Source organism: Pogona vitticeps, chromosome 1, assembly GCF_051106095.1.
Source record: "Pogona vitticeps strain Pit_001003342236 chromosome 1, PviZW2.1, whole genome shotgun sequence".
Lineage (NCBI taxonomy): Eukaryota > Metazoa > Chordata > Lepidosauria > Squamata > Agamidae > Pogona > Pogona vitticeps.
Window position 1 is genome coordinate 165,299,899 of NC_135783.1, and position 18,185 is coordinate 165,318,083.

At 39.5% G+C, this 18,185-nt stretch overlaps 2 protein-coding genes across 3 annotated transcripts in view; one reads left to right on the forward strand and one right to left on the reverse strand.

Annotated features, from left to right (window-relative positions):
- LOC110083219 (meprin A subunit alpha) overlaps positions 1 to 6,073 on the forward strand; it is a 40,336-nt gene extending 34,263 nt beyond the window's left edge. Inside the window, exon 13 of the mRNA XM_078386822.1 lies at positions 600 to 6,073. Within this exon, the coding sequence (XP_078242948.1) occupies positions 600 to 786 (187 nt within the window). The 3' untranslated portion in view covers positions 787 to 6,073. The remainder of the gene's footprint in view (positions 1 to 599) is intronic.
- ADGRF5 (adhesion G protein-coupled receptor F5) overlaps positions 5,998 to 18,185 on the reverse strand; it is a 58,601-nt gene continuing 46,413 nt past the window's right edge. For both annotated transcript variants that reach the window (XM_078378163.1, XM_078378170.1), the window contains exons 14-21: positions 16,520 to 16,681; positions 14,606 to 14,805; positions 12,062 to 12,241; positions 9,143 to 10,522; positions 8,469 to 8,510; positions 8,130 to 8,189; positions 7,529 to 7,613; positions 5,998 to 6,866 (exon numbers count right to left, since the gene is read on the reverse strand). In XM_078378163.1, coding sequence (XP_078234289.1) covers positions 6,787 to 6,866; positions 7,529 to 7,613; positions 8,130 to 8,189; positions 8,469 to 8,510; positions 9,143 to 10,522; positions 12,062 to 12,241; positions 14,606 to 14,805; positions 16,520 to 16,681 — 2,189 coding nt within the window. In that variant the 3' untranslated portion in view covers positions 5,998 to 6,786. The remainder of the gene's footprint in view (positions 6,867 to 7,528; positions 7,614 to 8,129; positions 8,190 to 8,468; positions 8,511 to 9,142; positions 10,523 to 12,061; positions 12,242 to 14,605; positions 14,806 to 16,519; positions 16,682 to 18,185) is intronic.

The window sequence follows — 18,185 nt, forward strand, 5'->3', positions numbered from 1 at the left end:
CACTCATTTAGGAGAGAGTGGAAAGCATTACTTTTCAGGGAGGCCTTTCACTCAGCTGAATGTCTTGTCTCTGCTCCACTTTACTATGAAAATTTATTTCATGCCAATGGTCTTTTTTATGTTATTGCTATTTGTGTTGTAATTCAGAGTTTACTGTTCGGTATTCTAGTTTTAATGGCTTGTAAACTGCCTAGAATAGTGCTTCAGCACTACTAGGGTGTTGTAAGTAAGTAAGTAAGTAAGTAAGTAAGTAAGTAAGTAAGTAAGTAAGTAAGGAAGGAAGGAAGGAAGGAAGGAAGGAAGGAAGGAAGGAAGGAAGTATTAATGGTATATTTGTGGAACTGTATGATTCACATGAAAGCTCTTTAGGTAGTTGTTAAGGTCCATGGTGATAAAAATGTCCAATCTATTCTTAAAGCAATGCAGCAGTTCCAAACTGCCTGTAACCATGCATTTTGGAGCTCATCATTTGGTGGACAATCTTCTCAGAAGCTTCTTGATTTCTGTAGAAGGCTCTTTTTTTTTTTAACTGTTGCAAGTTGTCACAGGACAGAGAGAGAATGCCAAGCCTCCTAACAAACTCGCTGCTTTCTTTCCAGTTGTCCTGCAAGCAAAATCTTCTCCTATGCAGGAGCGAAGTGTGAAGTAGCACTCATTCACTGGAGCATCCTTGGCTGGTTGGCTGCTATGGCTGCTGGAACCATTGTACTGATAATTTCCATCATCATTGTTGTTGTTATGTGCCGTCAACTCAGAACTTATAGAGACCCAAATAGGTCTTTCTAGGTGAGATAATTAAGGAATGTTTTTTAAAAGTTTTTTTCCCAACTCTTCCCCCTGTGAGTTTCCATGGCTGAGTGGGGATTCAAACTCAGGCCTTCTAAATCCTAGTCCATCACTCTATTCACTGCACCACACTGGGTATTTCCATAATAGCTAGGGGATAATGATTCCCCCCCACAGGGTATGGATTCAATTGATTTCATATGTTATTTCACATATTATGTGAGTGAGTGTCTTTGGGAAGGTTCAAAAATACATTCATTTTTCTCTTTCATAAGCAAAAGGAGTAATGAAAGTTGGCTTTGCATTCATAGGCTATAGTTCTAGCCAAACCTACCTGGATGTAAGTTACACTGTGTTCAGTGCAGCTTCCTTCTGAAAAAGCATGTATAGGATTTGTGCTACACCCTGGTTTCCAGAAGGAGGACTTGCTGAGTTATCCCTTCATTTCTTTGTTCTGACCCTGTGCTGAGCCAGTGAGGCTGTGGCCAGCCAGGGCAGTTTGCACTCACCCTCAGAGAAGGCCCAGACAACTCCTCCAAATGGGCTTCAAACCAGTCTGCCATCTTTTTGATCTTCTTATCAAATGTGGACAAGTCAGTGTTACAAACAGCATTCTTGAAATGTTCCCATCGTTCAGGTGCATTTGCCTCAGCTGGGCCTGGAAGGGTTTCCTCAAATGCTTGGGCAAATTCCCCCACTTTTCTTTGATCGTGAGTCTTGCTGATGTCAATACGTGGTCTTCCTTCCTTTTTCGTGTGATACAATCTCTTTGTTCGCAGTTTTACTCTGCTACACACCAGGGAGTGATCAGTATCGCAATCAGCACTCTGACAGCTGTGTGCGATCATAATGCTAGGAAGGTTAGACTGTGTAGAGTGAAGATCAAATCGAGCTGATGCCAATGCTTCCATCTTGGGTGTCTCCAGGAAACTCTGTGTTGAAGCTTCGTATTAAAAGCTGAGAATGAGCTGAGGTTAGCTAGAGATACTAAAAGCAATAAAAAAGCATTCTTCAGATATGTGCATAGCAAAAGACAAAGAAAAATAAACAAACAGTGGTTCAGCTACTCAGTGGGGAAGGAAAAATTATAACATAAGACAAAGAAAAGGCAGAAGTGCTCAATTCCTATTTTAGCTCAATCTTTTCCCATAGGACAGACTATGACCCTCCAGACAAATGTGAAACACAAAGTGGAGGAACAAGATCGCAGCTGGAAGTTGATAAAAAAAATAGTCAAGGAATACCTTATTCCCTTGAATGAATTCAGATCTCCAGGGCTGGATGAACTGCATCCAACAGTATTGACGAAACTATATGAAGAACTCTCAGAACTGCTGTCCATTATTTTCTTGAAATCATGGGAAATGGGTGAGGTGCCAGATGACTGGAGGAAGGCTAATGTTGTCCCTATCTACAATAATTGCAAAGAGAAGGAACCTGGGAACTACAGACTAGTCAGCCTGACATCAATCCCAGGGAAATTGCTGGAAGAGATTATAAAGCAGCAACTATGAAAACACCTAGAAAACAATGCAGTAGTAAGTAGAACTCAACACAGATTTGTCAAGAACAAATCCTGCCAGAATAATTTGATCTCATTTTTTTAATTGGTTAAGCTCCCTGATAAACAGAGAGAATGCTGTAGACATAGTATCACTTCAGCAAAGCTTTTGACACAGTGCTCATGATATTTTGATTACCATGCTAATTAGGTGTGGGTTGGATAGAACGGCTGTCAGGTAGATATAGAGTTGGCTACAGAATCGTACGCAGAGAGTGATGACTAATGGCTCCTTCTCAAACTAGGAGGAGGTAGTAAATGGGGTCAGTCCTTGGCCCTGTACTCTTCAACATTTTTATTAATGACCTGGAAAAGGGGATACAAGGAATGCTAATCAGAATTATGGATTACACAAAATTGGGTGGAATAGCTGATATCATGGAAGACAAAAACAAAATTCAATATGACCCAGAAATGGCATGAGCACTGGGCTCTAAAGAACAGAATGAAATTCAACAGGGATTAGTGCAAAGTACTGCACCTCAGAAAAAGAAACCATAGAGTTACTAGATGGGGGGGTACCTTGCTTATCAGTACAGTGATGCCTCGACTTATGAACTTAATTAGTTCCGGAAGATGGTTGTAACTCAAAAAGGTCGTAAGTTGAAGCACCATTTCCCATTGTAATGCACTGAAATGCAATTAATCTGTTCCAGCCAAAGGAAAAAAAATAACAACAAAAAATCACTACAAGACCCATTGGAAACGCAGTTAATCCCTTCTGGCCAAATGGGGTGGGGGAAGCAATCAAGCGTTCAAGACCCATTGGGAATACAAAGAGAACAAAGGGAACAGGTCAGAAATGCAAAGAAAACAAATGGAGCAGGCCGGAAATGCAAAGAGAACAAAGCAAAAAACAAAAAACAAAAACAAAAACCCAAGACCCATCAGAAAAGAGGAAAAAACCCAAAAAAACAAACAGACCCCCTAAGACCCATCACATCACAGAAACATCACAGAAACATCACCCCCCCCCGTTCAAAACCATGCTGCAAAAACACCCAGAACAGTTTTTTAAAAAGCAAAAAACAGCACCTTGCCTTACCAGGCAGCCTCCCCCGGTTCACACACTCTATAACTGCTGGGGCGAAAGAGCTACAAAGAAGCAGCCTCTTCACCACCTACAGTTAGTAATTTGAGTTTTCCACCTCCCCCCCCCCGCCTTTTTCTGTTCGTAACTGGAAGCTCCGGTCGCAAGTAGAAACAAAAATTTTCAGCCAGAGCTGTTCCTAACTCGAAATGGTCGTAAGTAGGGACTTGTGTAAGTTGAGGCACCACTGTACAATAGCAAAAAGGATCTTGGAGTCATGGTAGATCACAAGCTGAATGTGAGTCAACAGTGGGATGTGGCTACAAAAAAAGGCAAATGCTATTTTAGGCTGCATTAGCAGAGGTATAGTCTCCAAATCCCGTGAGGTACTAGTTCCCCTTTATCCACCACTCGTTAGGCCTCACTTTGAGTATTGTGTCCAGTTCTGGACACCACACTTCAAGAAAGATGCTGACAAATTAGAACAAGTTCAGAAGAAACAAAATTCAAAATAAGCATTTTGGAGAAAGGGAGCTTTCCCACCTCCCTATAAAGTCTGTCTAGATATCATTCTGAACATCAGGGAAAATGTGTTCATCTTTAGCAAGGAATTAATGTTTCTGCAATCAAATACAAGTGAACACAATCACTGTACATAGGGGAAGTAATCTGAGATAAATTGTTATATTGCCCTTTTCACCAGCAGAATAAAACATCCTGACAACTATCCTACTTCAAGGTCAGCTTTTTCACCTTGATAATTTAGAGATTCTTAGCATCAAGCTACATGACAGTGCAGATATGTGCTCAAACGTATGTCCAGCCCTTCACACAGGAACTTAGTTTACAACTAAGAAGAAGGGGGTCATCATCATAGGCATAGGCATCCTTCAGTCTCAAGAGACTATGGTAACATGCTCTGTATCAAGAAGTGTTCTCTCCAGAGCATGAAGCCTGGGCAAAATAATATGGAGGATAGGCTGTTACTCAAGCAGCAAATCCCCCGTCTCCCCGTTGCTGAAATGGTCCAATGGAAAGGCAAGAGCCAATACAACTTGTTCCAGCAACGTTGCAGGAGTTGGCAGAACGACACGAACTGGCTTCGGGACTCCAGCTCCAGATTTTGCCTCAAGGTTGACTCCTGAAGCCTTTTCCATCAGTAGATATAGCCACAAGGCAGTGGAGGTTTGAAATCGGAGTTTTCCTTCTCCTAGATGGGCTGCCTTCCATGGCTGACGAGCCCCACCTACCCGGAAAGAAGGGGGTGGGGGGAAATTAAATGCTAACATTTGCTCCTTTAGTGATTCTGGATGAAAATCGGTTTTGTTTGTGTTTCTCTCTGTATGTGTGTATTTTAACTTTCAAAAACTATTCCACCTACCCCCTCCCCCAATTGTAAATTTCAAGACAGGTTAATAATAGCTTATTTTAGAAATTAAAGTGCAAGCAATGACCCTTCTAATGTGGGGGAAAAATAACCATATATAAATGTTCTTTCATGCAGACAGATGATATGGTTTGAGAGTGATGTTTGGTGGACTCCTACTCAGCATTGTCGAAGGCTAGCAACAGTATTCTTTGGATCTTTCAGTGGAAACTCCCTCTCCTATGTCAGTAAACACACCATAGGAGCAAAACATTCTTAACTTGATGGTGTCTGAAAGCTGGTGATAGCTGACAAGAAAGACTTTTGGATGTGTGGTGAACTGATGGATTGGCATGCGTCTGCTGCGAAAAAGGCAAATTCACTTTGGGGATCATTAGGGAAGCAATCCAGTATGAAATTGCCAAACCCAAACTTATGGCACAACCACCCTTGAAACACTATGCATGGTTGTGGGTCAGATTTGCCTGTCCCTTTTAATTCTTCCTCAATCTGTAATCATTCCTGTTGTTTTCCATAATGTCAGTCCTGACCCCTGATTAAAACTGAGACCGTTTCAGGATAGATTTCTCTGGAGCCAAACTGGTCTCTATTTTTACTATATGTACATACTTCAAAGGGGATGTTATAAGCTGTGTGATGCCACTTCAGAAGACTCTTCATCTGCTTTGAAGTAGCATTTGTCTGATACATAGATCCAGCCCTGGTCACTGCACCTCAAAAGATAGTATAGGCACAGGAACTCAAAATGATCAAGGGACTAGAGCAATTCCCATGTAAGAGAACATGACAATATTTGATGCTGTTCATGTTGAGTAAGGAAGGGTTACATGACAGTCACTTGCAAAACTGGAGAAAATGGCTACAGATGGGAGGGGAGTTACTTTTTCTCTGATTCCACTACAACCTGGAGTCACCAAATGAAGCTGCTTGGCAGGAGGTTCAAAGCCTTTCTTCACATAACACGAAACTGTGGAATTTGCTACTCTACAATCTAATGATGGCTGTTCATTTGAATACATTTGAAAGCGCATGAGACAAATTCATGGAGTCTAAGGTTGGCTAGAAAGAAATCTAAGTTCTAGCTCACAACTGGATGGTCGAGAGAAATAGGATTTAGTTACATAGTAAGTAAATGAAACTATTATCCCTTTTTAAGCAAACACATTGGATGGGTTAGATGATGGTAGAGCATCATGTTAAAGTATTGTGCAAGTGTCATTTATCATAACAACATACACTGAAATTCTCTTTATTCTAGTAAAGCAAGATTTACAATATAACTGAAAAGTTCTAACGGTACAAAAATAAAGTGCTTCTGTTTGTATAGAGGATGGTTCAAAAAAAAAAAAAAAAAAAAAAAAAAAAAAAAACCCTGACAGGATTACTGTATTGCTCTAGTTCTGAAGTAGGTTTCACTCAATAGGATAGGTATACCTACCATATATACCATGTAGGTATATCTAGGAATGTATCCTGAAATGGAAACTATGAGGCAATGCTATATCAGTTTTGGGAATAACTGATAGTGAACATAAATGGCTTTTACCTTTGAATAGATATATGTAGGGTTCACTAGTAATTGCCTTAAACATTTGAAAAAAATAATGCACAAATGCCTCAATCCCAAAAGGAGAGCCAAATGTTTAATAGATCCTTTTGCCATCCATATACACAACCAAGCTGGGATCACCAGTTGTAGTGCACCAATGATCCATTTTTTGAACTGGATCAGAGCCCATATGTTGAAGCAGTACTTTGTATGCTGTGGACCAACACTGGGGAGCACAAAATATGTCCCAAATCGTATTAATACTGGAACCTGTACCACAGGATTACTTGAAACATAAAGGCAGTATGTAATCCTCCATACAGAACATTACTAAAGTAGTCCCCCGCAAATTACATAATATGTTAAAGAAATAATTAAATTAAGATGTCACAGTTCTTTATACCCAGTAAAAGTTGTTTCATTGTTCATTAGTTACTGTTTGATCAAGAAAAACCCTAAACCCATTCAAATACTCAAGTCAACAAAGAATATGTTTTTGAAGTGTTTTCAGAAGAGGAAGATGCTGATTCTGTAGAAGAGACTTGGTATTTTCCTGCAATATAAACAGAAAAATATTAATTTACACTCTCCGTTCCTGTGAATGGAAGGCGCATAATGTGAAGTACAGTATTCATTCAAACAAGCAATGCAGCTAGATTCAATTCAAACATTGGCTGAAATAAAATTACTTAGCATAGTAAGTCATGACTAGAATTAGTGAGATCTACTAAGTCAACTTCTCCATATGTTACACTAAGCAACAGGATTTGAGCCATTGGGTGTTGCTAGATGGTTTAGAAATCCTGGATGCAGCAGTCATTTTTTCAAAGGGTATCTGAGTCAATGAGAGGAGATATCTCTGAGGAAAGAAGAGCAGCATACATCCATAAGGTTTTGCTGCCTTCAGGCTGCTGTACAAGTAATGGGGTATAAAGAATTGGAATACGCATGTTGGTATTCAGCTTTTCTCTTCCTTCAGCACTGTTCACCCTGAGATTTGTCTCTCAGTCACAGCCTCAAGATCCAGGGATATAGAGCAGCTCTCCAAGACCTGTCCAAATGCTAGCTTTAGCTGGCAATGCTTATACTGGCCAAAGGCTGGACCAGATGATCTTTGGGAACATTTCCAACTCTACAATTCTATGATCTTATCCTTCAAAAGTAATCAAAAGGAAGCTGGTTTTCAATCACAAATGTTTTCTAATCACCACATACCTGCTTTGCCAAAAAGGTTGTTTAAAGTTCTTGAAAAGGGAGAACTGATAGAAAGCATAGGAGCTGACATGCCTTGGGATGTTGACTGTAAGATGAAAATGTGTATTACTGAAAAGCTAAGAACATTTTCTGCAAAATAAATTTTGCTTGTTTGTTTTATTATATCATTGCAATCTTTACTTACCTAGGAGAAACCCCTACCAAATCATTGTGACAGAATTTAAAATAATTATGGACACCATGTAGTTAATCTGATAACTACAGGAATAAATACAGAAATGTGAAATTACTGTTATGCTTTCACCAGGACAAGGTGTGCACACAGTTTCATAAATAGAGTACAGTATTTTTAGATTTAGTTTCTTTTCCCACAATGATTTAGTGAGGGTGACACAGTTCACCTTTCCATTTGCCAAATAGCAATTTCATTCCCCAGATGGCAATTCAGTCTCTGAACTTAACTTCTTGGCACATCGAACTGTGACACTTGAAATCTAACTGCATATTGCAATTGTGTTGGTAAACAGCATAATCCCTGCAAGACAACCCAGGCTCTCCATTTAGATGAGCACCTTTTATCTAATTGTGGGGAAAATATTACCTTTGTGTGTTGTGAGCTCCACCTGGAGAGGGAACACTTATTCAGTATAGCTTCTCGTACCTACAGATTTAAACAAGGAAAATAGAAACTGATATTTAATTGTATGTACAATTCAATTAAAAAATTAATCCCAAATTCTCAGCCAGAATCTGATGGTGTACTTCCACTGCATCCGACTTGTTCTATCAGAACTGGCAACCCTTCTTTCCTCTTACAGCCTCTGGTCCACCCTAAAATTGCTCCAGGGGGCTAAAACACTTGCTGGCACATTCCTCTAGCATTCAGTATCAAAGTACACCACTGAATTTTGGCTTAATTATTTTAAAATTCCCTTCGTACCTTCCTGTCCCAGAAAGTTCCACACAACAGAATGAATAATCCCTGGGGGAAAAAAAGTTACAGATCAAAATGGATACATAATACAGGATATGCATGTACACAGATTCTTGGGGTACGTCTAGTGTGAGGAAGGGCATAATTTCTCTATGCTTGATTCCTACACAGTCTGCCAAAGATGTAAACAACGAATCTGTACCTTGGGGAGAAAAATGAGCACAAAAGTTTCAATTCTGTCACAGGAGTAAGAAACTTGTCCTGATGCAGAACTGTGCTGTTGAAAAGGGGGTAAGTTTGAACTTACCAAAATGTGGGAAGGAGCCACACATTTTTACCAGAGAAGCTAGGATACTGGATAAAGAGGCATAGTCCTTAGGATTCAGTCTCCTATCCCCATGTGCCACTCAGGTTCCTCTCCCCCCCCCCATATGTACTCAAATGGGGACATGTATCCCCTGTCTACCTCCTGGTTAGTGGGGCAGCAGTGGCAGAGGGAACTGAGGCACAGAAAAAATCCATTAGCACTGATAGCACTAGGCTTCATGGTATTAAAACAGTAATGTGAATCACCCTCACTCAGTATGTGACATGTTGTGCGTTACACTGGCACTGAGGAAACTACAGGTTTTTATAATCAACCTCATTTAGCAAATACCTGACATGACTGACCTACTTACCTGAAAGGAATTGAAAATAGTAAATAATATGTGGAATATTTTTGGGCTTTCTGGAAAAACTGTGGCAAAGCCAAATCCCCAGGTAAGGCCTAATAGTGGTGTCAAAACACCAATACTCTTGGCAATACGATACAAAGATTTCTTTTCTTCACTTATTGACTTCTCTCCAATGGAACGTCTTGATATTTTTGCTACAACTACAATAGTGACAATAGCATTAATAGCAACAATGATCATGGCAGGAATAACTAAGGCCAAGAGAGCTTTACTGTTTTCCCAGTTGAGTAAGCAGATCTTCTTCTTTGTGTAAGAGCCATGTGAAAGAGTGCTGGCAATTGTGATGACTGAAATAGCTAGAGGACAAACATATCCCAGGCAAATGCTTAAAGCTTTCATGATGGTTTTGCTTGCATTGTGTAAAATAAAGACCAAGTGGTAGAACAGCATAAGGCCCAACGTCAGCATCCAAAAGAAGACACAGAGGTAGAAATAGTGAATGAAAAATGTTGCTGCTGTGCAGATATGCTGATCCACTTCATAGTTTTTGTCATGCATCACAGCAACAACAACGAACCAGATATCTGCAATTAAGAGAGAAATGGCAATGTTCAGAATGCAAACATGGCGCATGTAGGATATTCTTGTCTTGGTCACAGATTTCCACACTGCAAGTTCTATTCCAATACAAGCCATGAGGCTCAATATAGAAATGCCCAAGCCAATGTAAGTGATATAAGTCAATACATCCCACGAGTCTTCATGGCTGGGGGACATCAAAATGGAGAAGGAAGTCAAGTGATTGCAGGAGCAGACAACCTGGTGTGCATCCTCTCTGCTTTCACAGCCGGCATCATCCCAACCTCCTCCATCTGCAGAGAAGCTGAAATTCCAAAAGACACATCGAGGATTTTTCAGGGCCTTCTCACTCTTTGCAAAGGTCATGTTGATCTGGAAATTATCACCTAATTTGCTGGTAGGACTCACTACTGTTGTGAGTACCAGACCATTTATTACTAAGTCAGCTGTTTCATTGTATTGTGCATTAATATGTCCAAAGGTTGAATAAGCCACACTGATGATGGTGGAGACTGACGCCCCAGTTCTATTAATTTTTGTCTCATCAATTAGCACACTAGCATTGATATCTGCAGGTTTGGAGAACCTAAAGCTCTTGTTATAGTCTGAACCATTGTTCTTGCCAATGACTGTTCCATCAAGTTGAATGTTGTCATATCTAATCAGAGGAATTGTGTCACTGAGAGGTTGAAGAGACTTAGAAAATCGTTCCACAGAATCTAGTAGCTGAGAGCTCCCATTCTTAAAATCCTTCCAAGTTTCTGTTGGACTGGCCATAACGGTATCTACTGTGGACAAAAAATGCTGCAATAGTAAAAGAAATAGACATACATTAGTAATGCTACGTAACATAATTATCAATACAGTTTAAAAACTCCAATGCCTTCACTTTGCTCCAATCCACCTGCCTGTTTTGAACCTGATAGTCAGGGTTCGAATGGCACATGTTCCACCACATTCCAAGTAGAGATACAGATAATACAAAATGCAAGCGATGAAGGGGGGGGGAAGGATGAAAGGTTGGCAAGCCCACCTTTTAATCCTTGGACGTCTTTTATGAAAGTTTCCCCAGTGACTCTGATTTGGGGGACAGACTTTGATAGTTGATTCTTCTTTCTTGACATCACCACGTTTTGCTATTAACACATTTAAGCAGGTTTTTAAGTACCATTAGTTCCCTTGCCTTTGCACCTACCGTTCTTCGCAAATTTTTGGCTACCTCAATAATATGTGCAATTTTCTCATGAATTTGCTAAACAAAACAAGGAAGGAGGAAACTGGAAATGGGGCAACCATTTTTGACTTGCAGACAAGAATCCTACGGAATAATAATATGCACACATGGAAGATGGCATGCTTAATTTATGAGGTTTTGATAGCATATTGGTCATGTGTTTGATTGCATGCCCAATCTCACATCTGAGATACTCTTAACATGTGCCTGGTACATTATCAATTAACTGCAGCAACTTACTTCCATGATTGCTCTTGTGCAAGTATCCAACAGGACATCATGCCACTGCCCCCTGCAAGGACACAGGCATTTGTGGAGCTTTGGAGAGGCCAACACTGTGTAAAGCAGCCAAGGCTGGTGTTCTAGTTTTGTGAGGACCTGGGGCAAATTACCTGTTCCCTGTAGCTTACCCTGATCAGGAGGTACCACTGACTCAGAGTCTGACCTGTTCTTGTGTCTTGTAGCTGAAAGTAACTGACTTAACTGAATGTGGTAAAGAGAATATCTCTGTATTTCTACAAGTCTTTTCAGTAAGCAGTTAGAACAGTGAGAGTATTTTAGAACAATTATACCATGGTGGTACTTTAGAACAGTCCTTGCCTCAGAATATTGAGACAATTCACTGGAGCATACTGGGACACCACAGAAATAAGAACAAAGAGCACTTTGCCTTTAGCAATCTGTTGGGGGAAAGGCCCTTCTTTCACACACACACATTCCCTCTCTCCTTCTGAGACTGCCTTTCCTCTCTGAGACTCATGTTCTCCTTTCACCTCTCCCTCCCTCTTTCATCCAAAGACAGCAGATCTGTTTGAACTGAATTTGAACTTATATCTTGAGCATGCAGATGAACTCTTAATATATGTTCACATGCTTTAGTGGCATTCATGACTTTGATTTGATATCGGGCTCTAGTTCTGACTGTTTTAAGGAATGCATTAGACAAGTTTATAAACTATATATCTTATCAATGGATATTACCCCTGCTAGGATATTTGACTATTTTCTGTCACCAGCTAGGTCATGATGATTCTTTAGTTATTTACTTCTTGTTGCTCCTAACCACCTTCAGGTAAAAAGCAGTAAGTTCACAGCCATTTGTAACTCACTTTCATTGTTGTCCGGTTTGCTTCTACTGGAATGATTGAAACTGTATTCAGTATTTCAACAACAGCTTTCAGGTTTGCAACTGACATATTTATATTTTTCTGTTCCTTTTTTATGGTTGTATTCAGACTTTCAAGGTATGCGGGCAACTTTTGCACTGCCTCAGGACTGGAAACTAAAAGCTAGAGTTAAAACGAAGTGTATTAGAAGCATGAAATTGCTGTCAAGACGTTATCTTCAGCTAAATACAAATTATACAGTATATTAGGCCTCTTTGGCGATTTTTTAAAACATGTAAAATGTTAAGAAGTACTTCTAGCAAGTTTTTTTTCCCTTCACAATAATTATGAAGAAATTGCAAAGGTGGCCGTCACTTTTAGGACTGCCCTCTTCTCCTGGCATGGTTCCCATTGTATTTTACAGTTGTAGGGCAGAAAGAGGATGGGCACAGGCAATAAGGAAGAAAAGTAGAATTTTAATCACAAATGAGTGCTTCATGTTGCAGGAGCCCTGCATCAAAAAAGAGATGGCAACCCCAATAATCATTGTTCAGTCCCAATTCCATTTCTAATTCAAGCAACAACCATTTTGTATAATGAGCAGCAGTGGTTGTGTTGACTAAGGATATAAATCTGACTGTCTTTCATTTTTGGCAAAAAAAATATTAAAAATCATATTTTATCCTTGAAGTAAGATTCTCTCTCTCTCTCTCTCTCTCTCTCTCTCTCTCTCTGAGAAATGTCACGGGATTTCTTCAGTGTTTCACTGTCTTTTTGTTCCCATCCAGAAAAAAACTATCAATCTTTTCAGAATTATCACAATTCCTGTGCAAAATGGCATATTTCCTGTGAAAGATTTTCTGGAAAGACTGTTGAACTGCGAAAGAAGAGGCAATTTTAAAAAACATAACAGAATGTCTCATTATCACAGGAAGTTGAGAAATCTTGCTGGTAAAGAGAAAGTGTTGGCAAGAAGTCTTGGCATGGAGAGACCTAGAAAATTGCTAAGAACAAGAAATGCTGTGAATATTCTTTGTCTCTTCAGAACTGCTGCAGGTGGCACTATAAGGAACGAACTAACATTGACTTAGTAAATAAGTGTCTTTGGTTGTGCTCCCTGAGTGAAACTAGTTGTAACACTATTTAGCCATGTTGTCAACACATTCAGGCTACCTGAAGGAGAAGAAGACAACGACGATGACAACAACAATTATGCTGCTTCCCATTCTATGTAGCAATGTGACTAGGCTGAGACTTGAATCATTCTTCACATCTGACAATGAGATGGGATCTTCCAACACAACAGAAGGCTATAAGCCTTCAGAAGATGCATGCTGGTACACAGTTTGGGCTTACCTCTTCTTCCTCTACTCATGTGTTATACACTGTTTTAAGATCACTTCTCTCTTTTGTTTAAAAATATTTTAATTGTATCTTTTAATTCATCCTTACTGCAAGTGCCATTTTTGAAAGAGAGGCAGGATGCAAATCCAATACAATAACAGACAGACAGACTAACAGACAGATTAGATTTTTGTGCCTGTTTTGCAATGCTAATGAGCACTAAGCCAAAATTTCCCAGAGGCCAAGAGAAGAAAGATTTAAATAGACAGTTCCTTTTCCTTGTCCTAGAAGGAATGATGAGGCATCTCACCATGCCAAGATGCCTCACCAAGACTTCTTCCTGTACCAGCAAGTTTCCTCACTTTCTTGTCTTGATTTTCCCATTATCTGTCGTTTTTTTTTTAACCTCTTCTTCTGCACAAGAAATTGTCAAGTTCTGGGCAATTAGTATCCTTTCCACAGAATTAGAGGAAAAATACCATTTTGGATTTTAATATTTGTAATCAGATTGGTGTTTAAGTGAGGGCAAAAATGGGAAATGTTGCTGCAAAGAGAAAAAAAGGAACACACCCACTCCATTTTCACCCAAGACTGAGAAGATGTGAGACACACATCTCTGAGTCACAGTAAGTAAAGTTTAAGTAGAATTCTTGGTAATGCTGTCCACTATAATAGTCTGAAACCAGTCAATGTTGTAAGATAAATAACTCAAATCTAGGCATGTTAATTGGGACCCGAGACTCGGAATTCAGACTGGTACATCACAGAAGGAAATTGTTGTGTTACTCATTACTTATTGGAAGCCAGATTGTCTTTATTGTTATTGCTGCTCGGATGGCACCAGCAATTTATTGCAGCCTAGCACGTTATATTATACTTGCCAATATCCAAGAACAGTACTGGGAAATATTCTCTGGTTCCCTCTAGAGGTCATTAAAATATTTTATGCAAAGGCAAAAGACAGAATCAAAGAATAACCAGGTGTTAGTTGTTTTACCTAAGATAAGGTTTTACCTAAGTTTTGCTTCATGCACGTAACAATAAATTTGCAAGTACACATTGCCCTCCAAAATAGAAATAAATAAAAAAGAGAGAGTAACTAGTTACAGGTAACTAGTGCTGCTGAGCTCTGCTGAGACTTTTGCTGGGCATATGTAGACAGAGGCTTAGCCAATGTCTCTGAAAAGAGAGGGATGATGTTACCTCAGCAGAAATAAGAAGCTTATTAATGGGAATAGTTAGACAGTTGTTTCTAGCAACAGTCCACTTTTCATGGTCACACTTATAGGTGATGTTTCCCCTGACAGGAGTGGTCATTTCATCTGACTGCAAACATGGCTTTGTGATCAGTGCTCCATTCTCTCCCACACCCATGGCTGAGGAATTGCACCTGACATCCTTTACTGTAGAAGAAATGAAAAGAGAAGATATATGTTATCTCCTGATACATACTGGTGCCCACAGTCTGTTATGCATTTCCTCCATTACAAAAGACACATTTTAAAGGTCTTACTTTCTACTTTCTACGTCTTATAAAGATCAGTAGACACTGAGGATAGAGAAAGGCTTTCATGCCAGGGTGATTGTCATTTCTGATCCCACATACAGTGACAGGCAGTGGCAGGGAAGTGGTGATGTCCTCAGTCTTCTGTATGCTCAAGCTCAGTTCAGTGCACAAGGAAGAGAATGTTGAAGCAACCTCGCCCTGCATGTTGAGACAACTTTACAGTACCCTTTGCTGCATGCTTTGCTTTTACCTCCAGCAGAAGTTAATCGAAAGGAGGAAGCTGTCACCTGGGTATGACTTTTCATGTATACCTACTTTGTATAAATTATGCTTCTTAGCTTGTCAAATGGGTGTTCACACTGGGCTGGCTCTCCTCACACCTCTTCCCCAACAAAAGTGCAGTGTCAGCAGAGGAAGACTCGGGGATGAGATGGCAAGACTGATTTTCTTAGTAAGTGCAGAGGTCAGGGATACTACCTTCCAGTATCATCAGTGTTCCATAGAAGTGGAAATGGCTTATAGGTCAAAAACAGCATTATACTGAGTTCATCATTAGAAGTGGAACTCGCAGAAGAAGTTCAATTCATCTGGGTTTGTTGAGGGTTTTTTTCCCCTAGTGGAAATTTGCTGAGTTTTGTTTGATGGTTGGTCCTCAGGAGAGAGAGATTTGGACTCCATCTGCAAATTGGTAACTTTAAATGATTCTGGCTTTGGAAGGAAAACATATTATCATCATTTAACTGTGAAGATTTGTCTCACCTAATCTGGCCCTCAGAAACCTGAAAGACTTTGAACTTTTATCGTGGTGGTATTGCTGTATCTTAACACTTAACCTGACAGGTAGGAATTTAGTAGCTGAAATGATGCTTCCCATCATTTCCATGCCAGGAAAAAAATTCAGCTCCAGCCACTCTTAAAGCCAGAGGAGATATCCCAGAAAGAAACACAATTGGGAAAAATTAGGATCGGAGACTACTAACTCCTAATCCCAGCCAGCACCGCACTCGGCTCTGAGAGAAAACTGTCCACTTAAATTCCAAAATCTGTAAAGGTGACATAGCTAGATCTTATTTTATTGTCCAAAGGCAGTGCTTAAACAATATGGACCTTGATCTGGGCCATGAGGTGTGGCAGCTCAACAGAGCAAATTATGAATTTAGCTGGCTTGTTCTACGCCTGAAAATTAACTTTGCATGAGAGTAATGCTTCATGGTTTACTGTTGTAATTTCATTCACTTCACAGTCATTTTGTTTGGGAAAACAACTTTCATAGGTGGAACTAGAAGGGGTGCAAACCATCCTGCCTCCTAAAACTCCTATAAACGTGGTCTATATGTCTTGATGTCTGCAAATATATATATCCATATCTATATCTCCATATCTATATCTCCTGTGCTCTAGTCCCCATTAATACATTCACATCATGTAAACTGTGATGCATAATGTAAATTTCCCCCAAAAAAGGTGAAATCAAACAAAACCAAAATAAAACAAAATAAAATTCTGCATGTACATAATTTGGATGATTACAAGACAATTTGGATAATAAGCAATTCTGGCTGCCCAGATATGCCCATGGCAACCATTCATAGTCACATTGTTTTCTGTACCTGATACAAGGTTCAGGATCATGGGTAAACTCTTAATGCTGCCATTGATTTGGTTGGTGAACTCACAAAACATCTGAACACCATGTTTTCTTAATCTGTCACAATCTCCTGTGATCGGCAGTGTGTAGTAATAACAGTTGAGGCCATCATGCTCTCTTCTCTCTAAAGAGGAAAAATTCATATAGAGTGAAGCAAACATTGCAACATCGCTGGTAACAACTAGCTTCCCACTCTTAAATTCCGACGACAGCCAGGATCAGTGAAGGCTGAGTGAATATGGGGAGATGTTAAACAGCTAGACATTCAAACAGGCCATGTGACAATATTTGGATGGGGCTGCTTTTTATTTTGTTTTTGTAAATGGCTTTTGAGACGTTCAACTGAGAGGTAACCAATTAATCTCATAACTTAAATAAATAAATACAATTATTTACTGTATTTCATCTGCCTTTTTAAATGTTAGCACAAGTGAGCATGTGTAACACTGTCCTTTGAAATGTGTCAGTTCTTCTATGAAGGTGAAATTGATTCAACTGATTTATATTTAAAAATCATCAGTGAGAATACAAAACATCATGTGACACCGGTGGTAATGTACATTGGTTCTGACTATTTATGTAAAATATAAAGCTAAATGTGTTTTAGTATAGATTTTATTTATCATTTTTAAAATGATACTTGTTTATTTCTTTTTTAAAATATTTTTAAAAACTTACTGTTTTTAACTTTGTATATTGCCTTTTTAATGATGTGAGCCACCATGGGTCCTTTTGAGGAGAAAGGCAAGATAAACATTTTTAAATAATTAACTAATTAATTAAAGTTTTGTAAAAAGCAGAATTTTGTTGTAATTGTCTCATACTTTGTGCCTGAGATTATCTATCAATGCACCTTCTCAGACCTTGGACTACTTAGTAACTCCTATTTATTTCCTATCCTCTTTCTATTTAGCTGCAGGTTACGTTCTGGCTGATGACAGAAGGACTGCGGTGGGTCTTATGCAATACAAATTACATGAAATTAATTTTTTAAAAATGACAATAAATCCAGGTCTGATTTTGTATGATCCTTTGTCCAGTATCAATGTCCTGAAACAGTTCAACATTTGGTTCCAGACCTTATATACACTTACACAATCCCACCGTACATGATGTTAACATCTGTACGGCTTTGCAGCCTAGTCTCTGTTTGTGAATGATTCCAGTGTGAACATAACTAGGTTTTAAGAGAGAAAAGAATACAATACTGTATCATCTCATTTTTTTAGAGATGAGAACTTCCACTGTGTAGGAGTAACACAAAACTAGCTATTTTTTCCATTGCCTTGCTCAGAGCACCCATCAGAGCCATCAATTTTTCATGGGCTGATCAGAGAAATCAGCACAGGCAGCTTCCCTGGGCAGCCCATAGAATACGCTGGGCTGGAAGAAGTCCTCCAAGACCAGCAATTACAAAATAGCTTCCTCTGCAGAGAGTGATTTTTTTCACACTGGACTCCACAGAGGCTTTCAAGAAAAGTGAATGCTCTCAAAGAGGTAGCAGGGAAGGTGGAGACAGGAGAAGCAGCAGCAGCAGAGATGGCCAGTGGCACAGCGTGGATTGCCAGCAAGGAAAGTATTGTGCCCCCAACTCATGGACCATTAGCACTCCCCGAGCCCCTTTCACC